The sequence below is a fragment of the Ovis canadensis genome, chromosome 4, assembly GCF_042477335.2.
Source record: "Ovis canadensis isolate MfBH-ARS-UI-01 breed Bighorn chromosome 4, ARS-UI_OviCan_v2, whole genome shotgun sequence".
Lineage (NCBI taxonomy): Eukaryota > Metazoa > Chordata > Mammalia > Artiodactyla > Bovidae > Ovis > Ovis canadensis.
This window is the reverse complement of record NC_091248.1, coordinates 113,665,346-113,686,020: the sequence shown is the minus strand read 5'-3', so window position 1 is coordinate 113,686,020 and position 20,675 is coordinate 113,665,346. Positions and strand designations below refer to the sequence as shown.

Here is a 20,675-nt window from a genome sequence, read left to right as displayed (position 1 = left end):
GAGAAAGTTACTTAACTCTCTGTGCCTCATTTTCCTCAGATCTAAATAAGGCTAATAATAATAATGGTGACTGAAAAATAAAATAAAGAATGGTGATTGGAGGGTCAAATAAGATAAGGTAGGTTGAGAAGGTAGAACAGTGACTTGTATATAGTGTATGTTCATTACATGTTAGCGATTTGTAATGGTGATAATTATTACTGATATTTTTAATATATTTAGCGATTATTTAGAAAGCTTATTTAAAAGTCATTCAAGTAGAAAGGCTCGGCCAGTGGATTTTATTACCAAAATGTAACAACTGAGAACTAATAGAGAAGGTGGAGTAACACACTCAGACTTAACAGCACCAGACTTAAGCACACAGAAGTAGGAAAGAGGAAGCAGTTCTTTCCCTTTTGTGAATTGTAGTGATTCTTCAGATGCTTTTGAGAGGTTCTTCAGTCCTAAGCTGCTTAAAAAGTGCGAGACAGCAAAAGAGACGCAGATGTACAGAACAGTCTTTCGGACTCTGTGGGAGAGGGAGAGGGCGGGATGATTTGGGAGAATGGCATTGAAACGTATAATATCATACAAGAAACGAATCGCCAGTCTAGGTTCGATGCAGGATACAGGATGCTTGGGGCTGGTGCACTGGGATAACCCAGAGGGATGGTATGGGGAGGGAGGTGGGAGGGGGGTTCAGGAGTGGGAACTTATGTACACCTGTGGCGGATCCATGTTGATGTATGGCAAAACCAATACAGTCTTATAAAGTAAAAAAATAAAAAAATAAAAAAAATAAAACCCAAGTAAGTAAAACTGAAAAAAAAAAAAAAAAGTGCTTCTGTGTATGGAGTTCTACCCTGGCCATAAGCAGACTAGCCTAATTTTACTAACTGTCACTCCCTGATTTTTCTTTTTACAATTTCCCCTCTACCAAGAGAGAAGACTGGAATTATTACTTGAAATAAAATGCTACAACAAGGGGTCCTGTTTTTAGTTTGTGCATCACTTAGGTATTGTCCAGAGTCCCCTTTATGAAGAATGAGCAGAAGATGAAAAAAAAGACAAATCCAAACATCCTTAGCCACTAGTTTTCATAGGGTAGCAAATTTTGCTAACTTTTGAATGTTATTTTAATTTTTTGTCATATTAGCCTTGAGTCCTAGGCTGCTGGCAATGCGACCCCTTAGAATGGCTCCAGAAAGCAGCTTTCAAACCACCCTTCAGGGAGAGATGTTTCTTCCCTGGGCAATCTGAAAATTCTGATCTGCAAACCTGGACTTAGAATGTCTTAGAAAGAGTTTCATGGTATAGATCAATGCCCCTTTCACTAAGGGGTTTCTAGAATGTCCGGGAACCATCTCACAGATCTGGACTATTTACCTTGTGTAACTGACAAACCTACCATGCTGAAGGCTCCATGACACTGCCCTTCACTGTACCATATACACGTCTTTAGAAACTGATGGTTACTCAGGCAAGACTCTGTGGATCAGTGCTATTTCTCATTTGACCCTAGGACCTCACACTGCAGGATACAGTAGGAAATGAACCCATGAAAAACAAATCTCCCAGTAGATTACCTTAGTGGGGGAAGTGACCTTGTCCACAGATTGCTTTTCCCAGAGGTTCCTCTTGCCAGATACATCTCCTGGCCTCAAATCCTAATGAACAGAAAGCAGAAAAATTGATACGTGGCTCTTCGTATTTTCTGGCCAGGTCTAAAGAAATCACAACATGGTTGTTTATTTGTGTAACACACTTTATCCGAGTGATGTGAAATGGTTTGAATCAAAAGGATTGCTAACCATTGTTTGACTTTATATAGACGCTGACCTATGTTGTGACACGAGATTGGGCTCAAACTATCCAGCACTGAGGTCCCGTTATTCACTGAGGACTCACTGTTTATTGACCTGTAAAATTGGAATATAAGCATATTTAAAATGAGATAGCTTATTTTTAACTTTCTATGTTCTTAGAAGTGAATAGCACATAGGTTTTAAATAATTTTTGGTATGAAAGTGAAAGTCACTCAGTGGTGTCCGACTCCTTGCAACCTCATGGAGTCCATGGAATTCTCTAGGCCAGAATACTGGAGTGGGTACCCTTTCCCTTCTCCAGGGGATCTTCCCAACCCAGAGATCAAACCCAGGTCTCCCACATTGCAGGCGGATTCTTTACCAGCTGAGCCACAAGAGAAGCCAAGAATTTTGGAGTGGGTAGCCAATCCCTTCTCCAGGGGATCTTCCTGACCCAGGAATCAAACCAGGGTCTCCTGTATTGCAGGTGGATTCTTTATCTACTGAGCTATCAGGGAAGCTCAATTTGGGGGCATACTCCAATATAAAATAAAAAGTTTAAAAATTAAAAAATACCTACAATAAATAAATAATTTTCAGGGGGTTGGATAAGCACTTCATCCCTTGAAATTAACTCTTTTTGGCCCCACAGCCCCCAGCCCTTAAGACTAATGCATATCAGCTGGACTTCCAGTGGCCAACCCTGCATCTCTTCGCCTGAGGACTTCCTCTGGCTACAGGTGCCCACTTAGCCCACCCAGGAGGCAACCTGGATGTTCAGAGTCATCCCTAAGAGCAGTCTTCAATCACTCATCCATGAGATTGGGTGCGAGAATATTTCTTAGACTCGCTCACGCCTCAGGTAGGGTAATTCAGAAGCATGTGTTTTGTGATGGCTTCTAGGCTTTTCCCAGTGGGGTTACGTTTAAAAGCTCACATAGTGAGTTGCTTAATAAACATTCTTCATTGGCTGTTTTCTTTTCCCGCCTCACTTCCTACAGTGTTTTCTTCAGGTCCCAAGAACACTACTTGCACAGGAACCACTATTTTAGGGCAGCCCAATCTAGGACATTTTTCTAATTGCACTTTCCTCAGACTAAAATAATTTTATGTTTTCTGAGAAGCAAGTGGTAATTCAGAAGTGTATCAGGAGAAGCCAGCCCCATGAAAGTAAACATTTACTACAAACTGTACCCATAAGAGAAACTGACAGGTTGATGACATGTGCAAGAACCCATGAAAATCCTGGGAAGAAAATACTAAAATATGATAACGGCCATATATCTTGGATTTTTTATTTACTACCTCATAATGAATTTGGCTTAGACAAGGATCCAAATTTCTGTTTCCATTTACTTCTCTTCTAACATTTGCTTATATTAGTCCTTGGCAAAGGCAGTTTCTGGAAAATAAATGTGTTTCACTGAAATAGTAATGTTTATTTTGGCAAACCCTTTTCTCATTAGAAGGCAAAGCTAACAGCAATTGCATTTACCCATGGACACCAGTCTAAGCGGACATATATTTTTTTCATAGATAACTATTGAGATTGTAATGCTGAAGATGCACTGGTTAAATAGTATCATGTGAAGCAGTTCAGATTTGCTTTAATCTTATTATCAGTAAATTTCTGGATTTTCATTGTGATGTGGATTCCTGATATTCTGTTAGACAGTTACACCTATTTAACTTGGAACCAGTAAGCAACAAATCAGGTTGTTTTTGAAGAATTCCACTGTATATTCCAATGTAGGCAGAAGCTGCCAAATTGTCTGGAAGACTGTTTAAAAAATTTGGAGACTATAATCAGGAACATGCTAATGGTAGCTCTGGAAAGTGGCTATTACTACTTTATTTATTTGATTTATATAAGATAAATACTTTCTTTTTTTTAATGTGAATACTCTTCTACTGAGGAAAATGAATTGTATCTCCCTTAAATCCTGCCTATGAATCTTTTGAGGTCACTTAAAGAGTTTAGAGAGTCCATTTAAAGAAAATATTAACATCCAAGTAGCAAACTGGCATTTTAAATCAAATGGGAAATATAAATGAAATTACCTGACCAGCCTACTACATTTTAGAGAAAGACCCACTCCAGAAGAACAGGGAAAAATGAAGGCAGGAGAGCAGACTTCCAGTCAACCAGAGATCAAAGAATGAAGAAGAGAATTCAGCTGAGAAGGACAAAGTTGTTTTTTTTTAAACAAAAAGAAAGATAAATTAGCATTTTAATTGCTGTATATAACATGTAGTTTAGACACAAAGAACAGATAAACCAGGTACAACAGACATATTCAGAATTTTACACAGTGACACTGAAGTCCTGTAAATTCTACCCACAAATAGCAATAGATGTCCCAGTAACGAACCAGGTATAGATCAGTGTTTAAATGTTATTAATTTTCAGAAATGCCAAATAATATTGATTTGACAAGCTTCTGAATGTTTTTAATTACATGAAAATTAATTCATAGCTAGTAGCATAGGGTGGTTTTTATCTTAGGTGAAGTTTAGAACTCAACACGAATCTCTTTTCCTTCTTAAGGTTTCACTGGATGAGCACTATTTTGGTGAGAAAATTTCTGTCTGATTTTTCCTTAATGGCCACGTGCCACACATCTGCAAACACAACCCTGGCTTTCCCCTCCACACACATATGCCAAGGAATAGAAACCAAGTGCTAAGAATAAATCGCTTATGGCCCCCAATTAGAAGGGTGGCTTTGGGAGCCTCCTCTCTACTGTTGTCCTTAGGTAATCTTCTGACATCCTGAGCTCAGGGTCAGCCTGACCAGAATCCCCAGGCTGTCAAACTCACATGTCTGTCATGAAGAGACAGGTTAGAAACTCAAAAGCTGGAAGTAGCTGGTGGAAGAAAATTTTAAATTTTGAAAAGAGGGAATCGACAAATTAATGGGTGCATGCCTCCACACCTCAAAAATGTGTCTGAATTATAATTTTAAAAGGGAAAATAAAGCACGATGGCCTGGTCTACACAGATCTTAGCTGCAGGCCACCAGAGTGAAACCCCCTGGATAAGACCTAGACAACAGCCTTTCTTGACCTGACTTTCTAAGCTGCCTTCCTGGATTTAACCTTTTGTCTGATAAATTTCATGTGCTCATATCTACAGGATCCTTCCAGCTCTTTCCAGTAGTTTGGACATTTTCATTTCCTTTCTGTTGGATCCTTATTGTCTGTGGTTCACAATCCTGCCTTGTTGAACTCCAAGTTATTTCTTTTCCTGGATGACATGTTGCTGGTCTAAGACTCTTGGAATGTGCACAAAGCTCAAAGTTGCTTATTAAGAATCCTGAAGCTGGCCTTTTATCTATAACATCAACTATGTAGCATTATCTTTCGACCTGGCCTTTATCGAGGAAGCCACATTAGTCTACAAAATCCAATGGAACATGGGGAAAAAGAGATCATTCTGATGTATACCAATTGCCACATTCTTCTTTCTTTTTCTTCTCTAGATATTAGTATAGCAGTTGCCAACCTTTTTGGCATGAGGGACCAGTTTCAAGGAAGACAATTTTTCCATGGACCAGGGGTAGGGGAGAATGGTTTCAAGATGATTCAAGTGTGTTACATTTATTGTGAACTTTATTTCCATTATTATATTACACTGTGAAATATAATGAAATAATTATACAATTCAGCAAAATGCAGAATCAGGCAGTAATGCAAGTGATAGAAAACAGCTGTAAATAAAGATGAAACTTCACTTGCTCTCCTGCCATTCACCTCCTGCTGTGTGTGACTCAGTTCCTAACAGGCCACAGACCACTACTGGTCTGTGGTCTGGGGGTTGGGGACCCCTGCCCTAGTAGACAGTCTAGCAAATTACTTATTAAATATTAGATAAAGCAGGCAATGATTTTGTAATTTCCCTGTAATGCCTGTTTGTCCTGCCATTTTTAGGAGGTCATCAGTAATTCCCAGAAAATATGGATTTTTGTGGAAACCTTGACTCAGCTATACCTATTGTAGTACTAACTGAATTGAATCTTTTTAACCCTCCCATTAGGATGAAATAGATGACAGGCTTATCAGTTAAAGTGTTGATAAAAGAGTATGAGTCAGGTCCTTGACCAAATATATGAGTATAATCTGGAACTGAAATGAAACAAGATTGCAAATACATATAAAAAACTGATCACCTCCTTCAGCAATGCGCCATATTCATCCAAGGAGAAAGAATAAAAACATACACCTCTTTCTTCTTATGTTGCTATCATGAGAAGTCTTAAATGGGTCCACAAACTTGGTAAACTTGTATTATATGCAATGTTTTGGGGGTGAGGGTTCTTAGATTTCATTAGGTTTTCAAAGGGGTCCATAATTCAATAAGGTTGATAAACACCGGTCTGGAACCATAAAACTGTATATAAACTGCCATTAAAAAATAATTTCCATTCTTTATATAACCCGGGGGTGCTGGGGAAACTTGAGGCACTAAAGATCACATACCTTGAGGGTATCATCCCTCGCTTTGTGTGTGCTAAGTCACTTCAGTCATGTCTGACTCTTTTTGACCCCGTGGACTGTAGCCTGCCAGATTCCTGTCCATGGGATTTCCAGGCAAGAATACTGGAGTGGGTTGCCATGCCTTCTCCAGGGAATCTTCCCGACCCAGGAATTGAACGTGTGTCTCTTAAGACTCCTACACTGGTAGGCGGGTTCTTCACCACTAGGGCCACCCAGAAAGCCCTACTATCTCCTTTTATAGGCCTCCTTTCGTATATCTGAGGGCTTCCCTGATGGCCCAGAGGGCAAAGAATCTGCCAGCAATGCAGGAGACACAGGAGATGTGGGTTCGATCCCTGAGTCAGGAATATCCTCTGGAGGAGGAAATGGCAACCTACTCCAGTATTTTTGCTGGAAAAATCCCATGGACAGAGTAGTCTCAGGGGGTATAGTCCATAGTCACAAAGAGTCTATATCTACTGGGAGTGGGAAAAAGATTTCTTTTCAATATATTATCTTTCCAGTTGTAAACTGGGGGTTCACATTAGTTTTATATCTCTGTGAGGCCTTTAGTAAAGAATCTCAGGCTAAATATTAATTGATTATAAGGAACTGTACCTAAGAAGGGTATGGAAATATTTCCATTTTTTCTTTTTTCAGTTGGCAAGGTGATAAACTCTAGTGACTTTGGAGATTAAACATGGAGCCAATGGGTGCAATTAAATGCTCAGTGGTGCAGAGACCTAGGGTTTGTGAAGCTTTTCTTCTTCCTCTGGAATGGGGTGGTTGTGACATCAGAGTCTTTTGCTACCTTGGGCACCAACAAAGCTATAAAAGCCAACTGAACAGAGAATAAGGCTTTTGATTATAATGATAAATGCAAGGCAACTATCATATACATTCAATGAATAGGCTAAGAGAATATTTTTAGTAAGAAAGCCATGCTTAATAAGAAGATTTTAAATTTCCAAAAATAACATTCATAACCAGTTTTTATAGTTTCTAGTCTTACTGTTGTTTTGTTTTTAATGGCTTTCCTTTGGAGGTGTTGACAAGGAAATTATAGCAATTATTTCAACAACTACCTAATCACTGTATTTTTGTGTTAAGTTACAGAAATTAGGCAAATTAGAAAATGTGAGTTCGATGGCCAGCGTAACACTGTAAGTCTAAGGGTGCTCTTGACAGAGAAACGGCCAAGATGATTTGACATTTTCAAATTCCTAGCTTAACTCATAGAACAGAAACTAAACACGCAGATAGTTAACAGGGTAAATCTGAACTGCCTCAGCGTTGTGGGAGGAGAGGTGATGACAGTTCCGTTTTACCTTCTGGGCAATGACTGCTGCTCCGGACTGCTCTCTCTCATCTGAGCCCCTCCTTGTTTGCTACTCAGCAGTCGCAGCCAAGAACAGGGGCCCTGTTTTTCCCAGACAAATACCCCCAACAGCCTGTTTTCTTCTGTTGCTGGAAGCTGAGCTATCAAAGACATTCAGAAAAACCTGGAGCTACTTACAGAAGGCTTGGGAGTAGGCGACTTGCTTCCCTCGGGCGTTTTGGTTAGCCATTCATTGATGCGGCTGGATACCCCCACTTTCAAGCCAGCGGTTTCCTGTAAAGGTCAAGCATCCAATGTTGAAGGGAAAAAAAAAAACTACCTGCAAATTCAGAGCAACCTCAAAATACTATTCGGTATTATTTCATAGAGCACCAATCAATTACCGATCATTATATGGACTATTTTAAGGAAAATAAACCTTGAACTTCATACTGAAAGCATATGATATCTGGTTTTCTTCCTTCTGCACTTCACACCTCTCCTGCCAATCCCAAGGTTAGTGATGAACTCCGGGCATTGTATTTAGAGGCCTCTGGCCAGGGCATAGTATAGAACCTCAGGAACACACTCTTTCTGAGCCTGCTTTTGTGGTCATTGCAAAAGAACGTAAGAATTATACTTTCTTCACTGCTTTTGTAATTAACTATGTAATTCCTAAAAAAAATAAAGAAAAGGAAAAAAAAAAGGTGGAGGGGGGGAATCCAACCTCCAGAATGAAAAGACAGCAATCCTTGCTCACCTTGTTTGGTGTACCTGAAGCAGTGGGGGATGAGAACACATTTCCTTTCTCCCACATGCTCTTGATGTTGCGGACACCTTCGGCAGGAACAGGAAGGTCCGAGGCTGCTGGCTTTGTAGGTTTTGCAGCTTTTGTTCCCTGAAGTATGTGAATTATTTTTAGGATTGGCGCTGATAAGTTTGTTCTCATAAAACTATAGCGAGCCTGTCCTCCTCAACATTATCACTCAACAAATTCATTGGGTAAACACCTTCACCAAAAATGACTCATAATTTCTATACATTTTGATAACATCTCTATTTCCAAATAAACCATTATATCTACTTCACAGGATCTTTTCAAATTGAAATATGCTTTTCATTAGCATCTCCCCGCCCCCCATTTATTGTTATAGTGATATGCTACTTCATTTCTTCAACAGACACTTCTTGAGTGCCTGCTATGTGCAAGGCACTATCCTAGGCTCTGGGGACATGGTGGCACTCAAGATAGTCTGCTCTGTAAGCCCCACTGGACCGACATTAATAGGACAGATGGTAACTAGTTATTCAGTATTATTTCATGTTGCAATAAGTGCTATGAAAGATGAGTGTGGAGCTGAAAGCATGCCAAGAGACCACACAACAGGGCAGTAGTACTTAGTTTAGGGGGCTTCCCAGGTGGCTCAAGTGGTAAAGAATCCACCTGCACTGCAGGAGATGCAGGAGACATGGATTTGATGCCAGGGTTGGTAATATTCCCTGAAGGAGGGCACAGCGACCCATTTCTGTATTCTTGCCAGAAAAATCCCATGAACAGGGGAGTCTGGCAGGCTACAGTCCAAAGGGTTGGAAAGAGTCAGACAAGACCGTACAACTGAGCACGCACTTTGTTAAGGGGGGCAAAAGTAGTCCACTTTGAGGATGAGACGTTTAAACCCAGATCTGATGGAAGACTTCAAAGAGGTTGGTGAAGGAAAGCACAAACACCGTTTCATGCAGAGCTAACAGTACATGCCAAGGACCAAAGATAGGGATATGCCAAAACACTGAGAAAGACTGAGAGACCACTGCATGGAGAATATACTAGAAGAAGGAATGAACAGGTGTAAAAAAGAAATATGTGCATCCAAGATACTTTTCCAGCAGTAGTGATGCACATACCCTGAGTCATGCAGTTTCTCTCCTGGTCCTGCTTTGGGGCCTGTGGCTGTGTCATCAAGGTGGGCAGCCAGGGTGAGTGGCCCCACTGCTGGACTACGTAAAGGCTGAAGCCATAGTCTTGGCTTCATTAACCCTGTTAGAGTTATGACCAATTCAACCACAGAAGAAAACTATTTGCAACTTGTCTTATTTGTCTTATATTTTAGTGGCCATTTAATCTTCTGAAAATCTCCTCGTGAATGTTAGGACTTGATTATTCATTTGATAAACCATCCAGAACTCTTTCTTATTCCCTCTCATCATTTGTTACAAACTATTTGATAGGCATCTCCACTCTGCAGTACAAAGGACAGGATCTAATCAAATCAAACTGATCCAGTTACATCATAGCAGACCACTAAAACTAAAGTCTACACAAAGGAGGAAAAAAAAAAATCAGTATTGCATCTTGATCAATGGCACCCTACCCTCTTAGTGCTTTGGTACTTGGAAATATACACTATTTCCAAATAGAGTAGAACTCCTAGGTTAACTGGGGTCGGGGGAGGGGGGGAAGAAAGTTGGATTAGACAGAGGCATAAAACTATGATCCTTCAAATATAAAACAATCAATTTGAAATTGACTATTAAATTCCAGCTGGCTATCATCTTTATATTAATTTATACTATCAATTTATTTGATAATAAAAGTTCTTATAGACAAAGAAGGACTAATTATGGTTGTAAAGGACCTGTTTAAACTATATATGGGAACACCGTTTATAAGGAATTAAGAATATTGAAGATATACTTGTGAACATATAAATCATACAGTTAAGTAACAAACTCATTCATTAAAAAAATTACACCTTCACTAAAGAATACTCAGGTGGAAAGTAGTAAATAACAATTTATTTAAAACTTTTCTATAATTTATCTTTACTATTGCTTTTTCTATAACTAGTTCAAAATAATAAAGCATCATTAACATTCTAACACTACTGGACTTGATTATTGTCCTAAGTGTTTCTCTGATTGTTTCTACAGTCAGAGTCGATTTCTGTTTGACCATAACACAGAGGCTACAGTCTGTGGGTTCGCACCGAGTCAGACACAACTGAGTGACCAACACTTTCACTTCAGTTTTCTAACATCGAGGACATCTCTCACCTCAATTGCACTGGTGTATTGCTCCAGTCTGCTGTCAATCTTGGAGACTACTGCTGCTTGATGAGTTGATTTGACACCACTGTTAAGTAAATAAACACACACAGACATGCATAGAAATATGAGAGAATTTTTCCATTACATATAATGGTTGATGATTCTCAATCCAACAATCAACCATATTTACCTTTTCTGCACAGACTTATTCAAAAATTCTGCTCGCTCTTCTATCTAAGAATAGGAAAAAAAACAAAACCAGTTAATATTTTCAGCTTATAAAGAGGGTTTCTCAGTCCATACTATTATTTTCCCTGAACCTGGGGAATAAAAGCACCAAAGAGTGCCAGAGAGTAAGAGGGTGCTGTGCACAACACCTCTGCTAGGGAGGAAAATGACATATTAGGTATTTCATAATGAAGTTTGTGAGCCTGGGAGATGAAGGTAGGACTGGCAGAAGAAATATGAAGAGAAATACGAAGTTCTGGAAACAAAGACTAGCTAGAATGGAATAAAAATGCCTCTGAAATAACACAAAACAATCACATTTCAAGACTAACTTTTTTTTTTGTTTTTGTTTCTGACATACTTTAATTTTTTTTTCATTTTTTATTGAGGTATAAATGATATAACATTAGTTTTAGGTATATAACATAATGATTTGATATTTGTATATATAAGAATGATAATCAGGAACTGTGATCTATTCAGTTGCTGCTTAGCCTGGTTTCCTAATTTTGATAGCTATTACTGAACTTAATTTGCCCTGAATGTAGAAGACTGACATGGGGCTGAGTGAAACTGGGGCACAGCTCACCAGGAATGGCTGAGGCTTCTCAAGAAAACTCTAGGAGTCCAAGTGGGAAATAAAGAAATAAGCCCAGAGAAACTGCTATGAGCATACTGATGGATAGTTTAGTATTTTTTTTAATACATTTTTTTCTAAAGCTAGAAATTTTTGCTACAACTAAAGCTGCTAAATCAAGCATTGTATTTTGCTAAAACTGCATCACTCAAATCCAAATGTTCTTCATAAGCCAGCAAATATTTGTTGACTCCTCATGATACCCAACTCCAGGCTAGAAATAGCCTTTGCCATGCATCCTCTGTCATCAGCAAATAGTAACACCTTCGCATACGACAGCATGTGCAAAGCACACAGGTCCATTTTCTGTCCTGTTCAGGAATCTACTAGATTATAGTTACTGTAGACTGGTGCATATCAACAACCTCAAATAAGCAGATGATATGACTCTAACGGCAGAAAGCAAACAGGAACTAAAGGCCTTTTGATGAGGTTGAAAGAGGAGAGTGAAAAAGCTGGCTTAAAACTCAATGTTCAAAAGACTAAGATCATGGCATCTGGTCCCACCACTTCATGGCAAATAGATGGGGAAAATGTAGAAATAGTGACAGATTTTATTTTCTTGGGCTCCAAAATCACTGCGGATGGTGACTACAGCCATGAAATTAAAAGATGCTTGCTCCTTGAAAGGAAAGCTATGACAAACCTAGACAGTATATGAAAAAGCAAAGACATCACTTTGCTCACAAAGGTCCATATAATCAAAGCTATGATGTTGAAGCTGAAACTCCAATACTTTGGCTACCTGATGTGAAGATCTGACTCATTTGAAAAGACCCTGATGTTGGGAAAGATTGAGGGCAGGAGGAGAAGGGGACGACAAGGATGAGATGGTTGGATGGCATCATCAACTCAATGGACATGAGTTTGGGTGAACTCCGGGAGTTGGTGGTGGACAGGGAGGCCTGGCGTGCTGCAGTTTAAGGGGTCACAAAGAGTCGGACACGACTGAGCAACTGAACTGAACTGAACTGATGGTTTTTCTGGTAGTTAAGTAGAGATGTGAGCATTGGCCAATAGAGAAAGCTGAGTGCCAGAGAATTCATGCATTCAAATTGTGGTGCTGGAGAAGACTCTTGAGAGTCCTTTGGACAGCAAGGAGGTCAAACCATTCAATCCTAAAGGAAATCAACCCTGAATATTCATTGGAAGGACTGCTGAAGCTGAAGCTCCAATACTGTCTACTTGATGCAAAGAGCTGACTCATTGGAAAAGACCTTGATGGTGGGAAAGATTGAGGGCAGGAGGAGCAGAGGCGATAGAGGATGTGATGCTTGGATAGTATCACCAATTCAATGGACACGAGTTTGAGCAAACTCCAGGAGATACTAAAGGACAGGGAAGCCTGGCGTGCTGCAGTTCACGGGGTCACAAAGCATTGGACATGACTTAGCAACTGAACAACAACAAGAATAGGTCAGCAGCTGACCTTCCCCTACAATCTTCAAAATGTCAATGGCTTTTTCTAGACTATTGGCCTAGGACTCACAGATTATTAATAAATAACCTTAAGCTTTTTGGAAAACATGCTTCACTCCTAATATCAGTTGAACAATACTTTTATAGATGCTAGTGAGGGCACTTCATCCTTTCCAATGATTTCTTACAAAGATAAAATCAAACTCATTAAAATTAAACTTTATGCAAAAATGTGCTATAGGTATCCCCGAGTTTATGACGTGAAAAGGGTTTCAAACCCTTATTTTTCTGATTTTAACGTGAACTTAGAAGTGCATTTCTGGAGGAAAAGTTCCCAGCTAAACTTTTTCTGAATGAGATAAAATATATTAGAACCACACAATGTACTGGCACTTGTAATATTATTCACTCATCTATCCATCCAATCTTTATCCCTGCCAACCTGTCTGTCACACAACCAACAAACCAATAAATTATATGTGAGTACCGCTTACTCCTTGGAAGGAAAGTTATGACCAATCTAGATAGCATATTCAAAAGCAGAGACATTATTTTGCCAACAAAGGTCCGTCTAGTCAAGGCTATGGTTTTTCCTGTGGTCATGTATGGATGTGAAAGTTGGACTGTGAAGAAAGCTGAGCACTGAAGAATTGATGCTTTTGAACTGTGGTGTTGGAGAAGACTCTTGAGAGTCCCTTGGACTGCAAGGAGATCCAACCAATCTATTCTAAAGGAGATCAGTCCTGGGTGTTCTTTGGAAGGAATGATGCTAAAGCTGAAACTCCAGTACTTTGGCCACCTCATGCGAAGAGTTGACTCACTGGAAAAGACTCTGATGCTGGGAGGGATTGGGGGCAGGAGGAGAAGGTGACGACAGAGGATGAGATGACTGGATGGCATCACTGACTCAATGGATGTGAGTTTGAGTGAACTCTGGGAGTTGGCGATGGATGGGGAGGCCTGGTGCGCTGTGATTCATGGGGTCGCAAAGAGTCAGACACCACTGAGAGACTGAACTGAACTGAACTGAACCTATTATATAAAATTAAACACCAATGATGTATAAGACAGGGCTCCAATTCTGTACAGAGTCAGTAGGGGAGACTAGCAGAACAGATAAATGAAAAATTTTAAATTCAGTGGTAGATAAACAGCAAAGTCCTACTGTAAAGCACAGGGAACTACATCCAGTCTCCAGGGACAGACCATAATGGAAAAGAATATTAAAAAAGAATGTATATATGTGTAAAACTGAGTCACTCTGTTATACAGAAGAGACTGGCACAACACTGCAAATCAACCGTACTTCAATAAAAATAAAAATTTAAAAATTATTAAAAAACTAAACGGTAGGTACCATATTAAAGGTTAAAAAATGGGAGAGTTGGAGAAAGTTTTTCAGATGTTCTGGTATTTAAGCTGAATTTTATAGTTTATAGTTTACACAGCTTTATAAATGAGTTCATGAAAATGAGGGTGGGGAGTGTGTGGGTTGCAGGGGAGAGGACATTTGTAGCAGAGCAGACACATATGCAAAGGTTTGGGGAACCAAGAAGCAAGCGGAGCAGTGGGGCTGAAGAATGGAGAACCGCTCAGTGTGGGGGAAGGACAGCAGACAGGGGAGACAGAGAGGGCGCCTGTTCTTTGTAGCACCTCTAGCATCGTTCTGACCTGGGGATCACCTTGTTAATGTTGGCCATCACATTTATTCACATTATGGCTCTCAGACTCTAACATCTCCTTTTGTATCTACAGTATCCAATACATCACATTTTGTCAGGACTTACTGATATATTTTTGCTGGCAAATGCCTGCACTTACTGACTCTCAGTAATGTAACAATTTCTACTAAATTTGTAAATTACTTGTTCAGTGTAAGGAGTTTAAAGAGAGAAACTGTTTCTTCTATAAACCAAGAGGTGGCAGTGTGGTCCTAATGAAACGGGAAAATCACACGCATTTCAGCAAACTGGCGCTCTCCTTAACTCCACACTCCCTCTACCATGAGTATATGAAAATAATAATAAAAACAAAATTCTAAATTTAATTTACTTAAAACTTATTGTTTATATGTCTTAGGTAAGAACGATCATTCACTGCCAGCATAATTTAATTATGAGAAACCAGGTTCTGAGCTTCTCAGACGAGGAACGTAAGCCATGAGAAATCAACAAAATACACCAGTGGATAATATCTTGTGGTCAAATATCAAATGTTTCTCCTCCCGCTGGCATTCGACAATGTTAGCTTGTGACCATTTATAATAGCTGCAGGGCCAAGAGTGTCAACAGTTGCAGGAATTTCAATTGTAGGACATGAAATGAAGTTATAAAACAAGAGCCATAGCAGGTTCTTCAAGGCACATACTATGGAGAAAAACACTAGATTGCCTCCTCTTGAAAGCACGTCTCTGTTACACAGAAATTGAAATTTTCTTTTTTATATATCAATTTTGATGGCTCACACATGCCTTTCTACTAGAATGTTGTTGTTCAGTTGCTCAGTCGTGTCTGAGTCTTTGTGACTGCAACATGCCAGGCCTTCCCGTCCTTCTCTACCAGAATAAGTAGGTAAATGGCTTTGTGGGAACTCTGGAGTCTGGTTGATGGAAACACTAGAGAAGCTAAGTTGGGAACCTTGGCAGAGAGATGTTTGAAGAAACAGGATGGGTTGCAGTTTCTTTTGAAAAACAAAGTAGAAATTAGAAGTCTCGATAACTACAACTTTTCTCATGTTCCCACACAGCTCAAGGAAAGCTTAGCTCAGCTGGCAATTGAAGGAAGGTTGAAAGAGAGAGGACACTTCTTTTTTTTGATTATTGATGAGCCAGGAAGAAATGGACCCAGACAGAGGGGGACCTAGTAGCTGTGCAGAGATGGTCTAAAGTGAGCAGAGTTTGCATCCTTCTTTCTGCTCTTTCTCCTTCAGCAGGGGTATGCAAATGGAGTTTTGCCTGTGTTCTCCATCCACCCACAAACTAAGAACATTTTACATTGTTAAATGCCTTTGAAAAGGTCAAAAGAATATTTTGTAACACAGGAAGACTTTATGAAATTCAAATTTCAGATCCATAAATGAAGCTAACTTACTCCACACAGCCTCTCTCTCCTCCTGCTCCACTCAGAGACCTCACTAAGCTGGTAGTCTGCACTTGGTTACCCTTGTAATTCTTGAGTTTTCCTGAGGCGGTCAACGATATGAGTGCCCTATAGACAGTGACCTTGCTTTGTGCTTCCCTCCTTCATAGTTCATAGAACATACTAGGTTTGTTATAAATATAAAATAAGAAAATTCCTCCTGAAGCAGCCCTTGAGATGAGATTGAAGTATAAAGAGTTTATTTGGGAGGGGTTAGAACCATGGTAGACTGGGACCCAGACCATCCTAAAGACTAAAGGAAATGTTCTAGGAATAAAACATATGGGTTTCCATGTAAAATAGGTAATAAGTAAACAGGTAATAAGTGTAAATAACTGACTTTTGATCAAAATGTGCACACACTGATAGACATACACACAACACACATGAACCAGCTGCAGCCTGGCTATGATTCTATACTGGCTTTACCTGTTGTTAGTGCTTTGTAACTTGTTGTCAGGGCTTTGGAACCTGGCTAAGATGACAGAAAATAAAAACTGCTCAAAGTTCCAGTCTCTAAAGATTCATTCGTCCATGTAATTTATTCAATAAACACTCACTACATCAGTGAGTATCTTCACTGTGCCAGGGACTCAAAACATGCTAACTGTATAAGCAAAAATACATATTTGAGTCTACGCTCTGGTCTCTCCATCTCAACCAGCCCATCATCGCCCTGACTCAGCTCCTTCCAGCTCATTCTCTCAGCAGCACTTCTGTCTTCCTTTATTAGGAGCTATGACCACAGAACGGAGTAGTCAGACCAAATTCATCCTGGCAAGGGAGCCTATCCGAGTCACATTTCATCTCCTTTGATGATAACAGCTTTGAAATTTGACCTGTGCCATCCCCAGCTGTCCTGCTCTTAATAATGACAAAGAAAAATAATGAAATTAGCATGAAAAAGCAGCTTAAACCTTTAAAATATATTTGCCTGTTTTATAGTTTCAATGTTTCTGCTTTTAACTGCTCAAAGTAATAAGGCACACTGAGAGTGTGGGTCAATGAAATCCAGAGGTAATCACCATAGGTCATTTTAATCAAAGATCTAATAAACAAAAGACACAAAGTACTCCACTTGATGTCTCTCCTATCTATATCTTGAAAATGAAAAAAAGCTATGAAATTGCTGACAGAGGGAGCAAAAAGATAAATGGAACAAAAGCTTTGAATAATTAAAAACTAAATCAGGAGCTGAAATCATGTTTCTATCATATTTTAATAAGCACAAGAAGGTTTTCTGGGGAAAAATACCTTGAGAGATGAACCTTTAGGAGTGAAACATTTGAAGGGCTTCTTGTCCTCTGATAAACCATCTTCCGGCATCTTCTGGCGTTTCTCAGCAGCTTCTGCCCTTCGCCTTTCAATCTCTTCCTTTAGCCTCCTCTTCTCTTCCTAAGAAAGAACAAATAACAAGGACGTTAATATCAGCTTCAAGCCAAAAGGAAAGAGTGCTGTAGGGGAATGGTCATAGTCCTAGAAGAGAAAGACCCAGGTTCTAGAAAAGATGCTAGCCCTTCCTCAAGGGTGGCACCAGAGATTAAGCCTGAGCACTTGAGTCCAGCTGCTGATGTGCACTCTGGCACTGCCCCTTCCAAACTGTGTGACCTTGGCCATGTTACTTATCTACCCCATGCCTCAGTTTCCTCATTTGTAAAATGGGGATAATAACAGTATCCACTGACTAGGGATTTAACACAGACTAAATGAGAAAGCTCAGGTAGAATGCTTAGACTCATGTTCAGCGGGACGATCATCATAGTCATCATCACCGCGTCAAGTCATCAAACACTGGCCCTTCATTTTGTGTATGTAAAATAAGTTATCACTTCTACCTACTTCCTAGGAGAGATGTGAAGACAAATGAGATGATTCATATGCTAAGGTACACAAATATACAGCGCTATGTTTACTAAATTGTACAAGAGATGGTTTCCTGCTTGCCCCTTCCTTAGCTGAGTAGATTATTTCCAGATAGTTTGACAAATCTGAAACGGTGTAGATACTGCTCCCTAGTGGTGAAATCACAGATGTTTACAATCCCTCTCATCAGCCCCTCGGTGCCTTCATTCCTGGCCAGAACACTGTCTTCTCATCAGGCTGCACATCCTCTAGGAAGTTTTCTGACAGATTTATGTAGTCTTTGTAGTTTTCAAACTGGATGTTCTCAAGCAGGAACTGGATGTTCATGTGTCAGAGGATGCTGCAGAAAGATCCTGTGTATTGTGGACGAATCTTTGTGTCCCCCACCCAATCCCTGTGTTGAAATCCTAGCCCCCAGAGTGATGGCATTAGGAGGTGGGGGTTTGGGGCCCATGAGAATGGAACCTAAAAGAGGCTCTAGGGGGCTCTCCCACCCCTTCTGCCCCATGAGGACACAGCGAGAAGACTGTATCTGTGAACTGAGGTCACACCAGACACAGAGTTTGCTGGCATTTCGATCTTGGACTTCCTAGCCTCAGAACTATGAGACAAACATCTCCTGTATGTCTTATCAGCCACCTAGTCTATGGCAATTTGTTACAGCGGCTGCCACTAAGACACTGTGCTTGGTAGGAGGTTAGAGCAGATCATCTCTGAGGTCCAGTCCAGTTCTCAGAGGGCATGTTGCTCCTCTGCTTTCATTGATACTTTGCTCCTCTGGAGAACAGCAATAAGAATAATAACAGGAATGAAAACTATGACTTCCTGAGGGTCTATTATGTACCAGGCATCCTGAATACCATGATTTAATAACCACAATCCTGAAAGTAGATATTTCACAGATAAGGAAAAGAGGTCTCACGGTCTAGTGACTCTCCCAAGGTCCCAGCTTGCCAGTGGCAGAGGGTCTGATTCTAAAACGATCACTCCAATTACTTTCTAACCAAAGGTCACAGGCTCAAGAAGAGCTGCAGTTGAAAGAGACCTTGGAGTAATGTATCCACACTTTCCACACAGTTTGAGGAATGTTTGTATAGGATCCATGTCAGAAAGTCATCCAAAGTCTTTTTGCATATTCTAAATGATGGGAGATCACAGTCTCTGGAGATTTGTCTGGAAAGCTCTAGGCGGAGTTGGAGAAACTGGGTCCCAGTAGCAAATCTATCACTTATTAGTCAAGTGACTTCACACAAGTCAGTCAAACTACGATTCCCATTTCTTTGTCCAAAAAATGAGGATAATAGGATACAAGGAAAAAATGCTCTTTGTGAACTACTGCAATGCTTACAGTAGTTGGTTAAGCACTTTTTCAGTTTTCAACATTTGCCTTCTTGTAACTTTATCTGTCATTTTCAGTTCTGCTTAAGAAGATGGAACAAATTCATCTGCTCATAATCACTGGGCTCCTGCTACATGCCTGGCGCTGTGCTGGGTCCTGGGTGCACAGCAATGAACAAAGCAGGTACTGTCCCTGCCTGTGAAAATCTAGTCACTTACTCCTCCACTTAGCACACCCCCAAAACGATTTTTGGGAAAATCTTTCTCTATGAAACCCCTTCAAATATCAAAAAACAACTACCATGTGACTCTTGGTTCTTGTGACTGATCTGCAGACTTTTTCATCCTTCTCTGTTCTCACAGTCTTTACTGAGGGACATTTCCAGAGACATGCATTAAGACAAAGACAAGTGGGACCTGGGGAAAATTACAAAACCTCTGGGTGCCTTAGTTTCCTGACCTGTAAAATGGGGATGAGAAGACTACCTATATCAGAGAGCTCTTAGGAGAACTGAATAAATTAATGTGTATAAAAGTTTTAGAACCACGTTTAGCACACAGCAAGCTGCTGCTGTTGTTCAGTTGCTAAGTCGACTCGGACTCTTTGTGACCCTAAAGACTGCAGCACACCAGGCTTCCCAGTCCTTCACTATCTCCCGGAGTTTGCTCAGATTCATGCATTTGTGAGAATTCACATTCAAAAGGGAAGCAGCAGTTCACCAGGGAAGAAACTATTTTCCAGGGTCAGGATGTTCAGGGGAGACGCCTACTCGTGAGCTTGGGTGAGTGAAGGCGCTAGACCGCTGCGCTGCGTCCCGCCTTACCTCCTCTCTCACTTTTCGCTCTGCTTCTTCCTGCTTCTTCCTCTGCTCCTCCTCCTCCAGGACTTTCCTTCGCTCCTCCCTCTTCTTCTTCAGCTCCTCCAGCTCCAAGGCCGCCTCCTGCTGCTTCTGCTTGAGCTTCTCGAACTCCTCGCTCTCCGTCTCCCCACGGCGGCGGCGCAGCTCCTCCAGCCGCTTGCCGGCTTCCACCTGGGAAGTGCCTTCAGCCTCCTTGGCCTCGCTGACCCTCCCTCCAGCGCGGCTGCAAAGGAGTGGGACACTCGTCTGCCTTGCAGCCTACCCTCACCGCCCCTGGAAGCAGGGGAGGTCGGTCTGCAGGCCTTGCATCCCACACAGATATCTCCACTGCCCTCACTGGACAGTGGAACCTCATGGCTAAGTTGGGGTCCATCTGGAATTCCCAGGTCTGAATCCAAGTCCCCTCTCTGTCACTTACCCTGGGTTTCCTAGGTTGTACAATGGGAGCAAACAGGCACGGTTGGTGGGGCTGTAAATTGGTACAACCACTAGGGAAAACAGTATGGAGGTTCCTCAAAAAGTTAAAAGTAGAACTGCTATATGAGGCAGGAATTCCACTTCTGGGTAT

At 40.7% G+C, this 20,675-nt stretch overlaps 1 protein-coding gene across 23 annotated transcripts in view; it reads right to left on the bottom strand.

Annotated features, from left to right (window-relative positions):
• CALD1 (caldesmon 1) overlaps positions 1-20,675 on the bottom strand; it is a 235,953-nt gene that overhangs the window by 3,501 nt on the left and 211,777 nt on the right. For all 23 annotated transcript variants that reach the window (XM_069588433.1, XM_069588416.1, XM_069588418.1 and 20 more), the window contains 7 exons: positions 20,072-20,330; positions 17,301-17,441; positions 10,816-10,859; positions 10,632-10,710; positions 8,341-8,478; positions 7,779-7,874; positions 1,569-1,649 (listed from right to left, as the gene is read on the bottom strand). In XM_069588433.1, the coding sequence (XP_069444534.1) occupies positions 1,569-1,649; positions 7,779-7,874; positions 8,341-8,478; positions 10,632-10,710; positions 10,816-10,859; positions 17,301-17,441; positions 20,072-20,330 (838 nt within the window). The remainder of the gene's footprint in view (positions 1-1,568; positions 1,650-7,778; positions 7,875-8,340; positions 8,479-10,631; positions 10,711-10,815; positions 10,860-17,300; positions 17,442-20,071; positions 20,331-20,675) is intronic.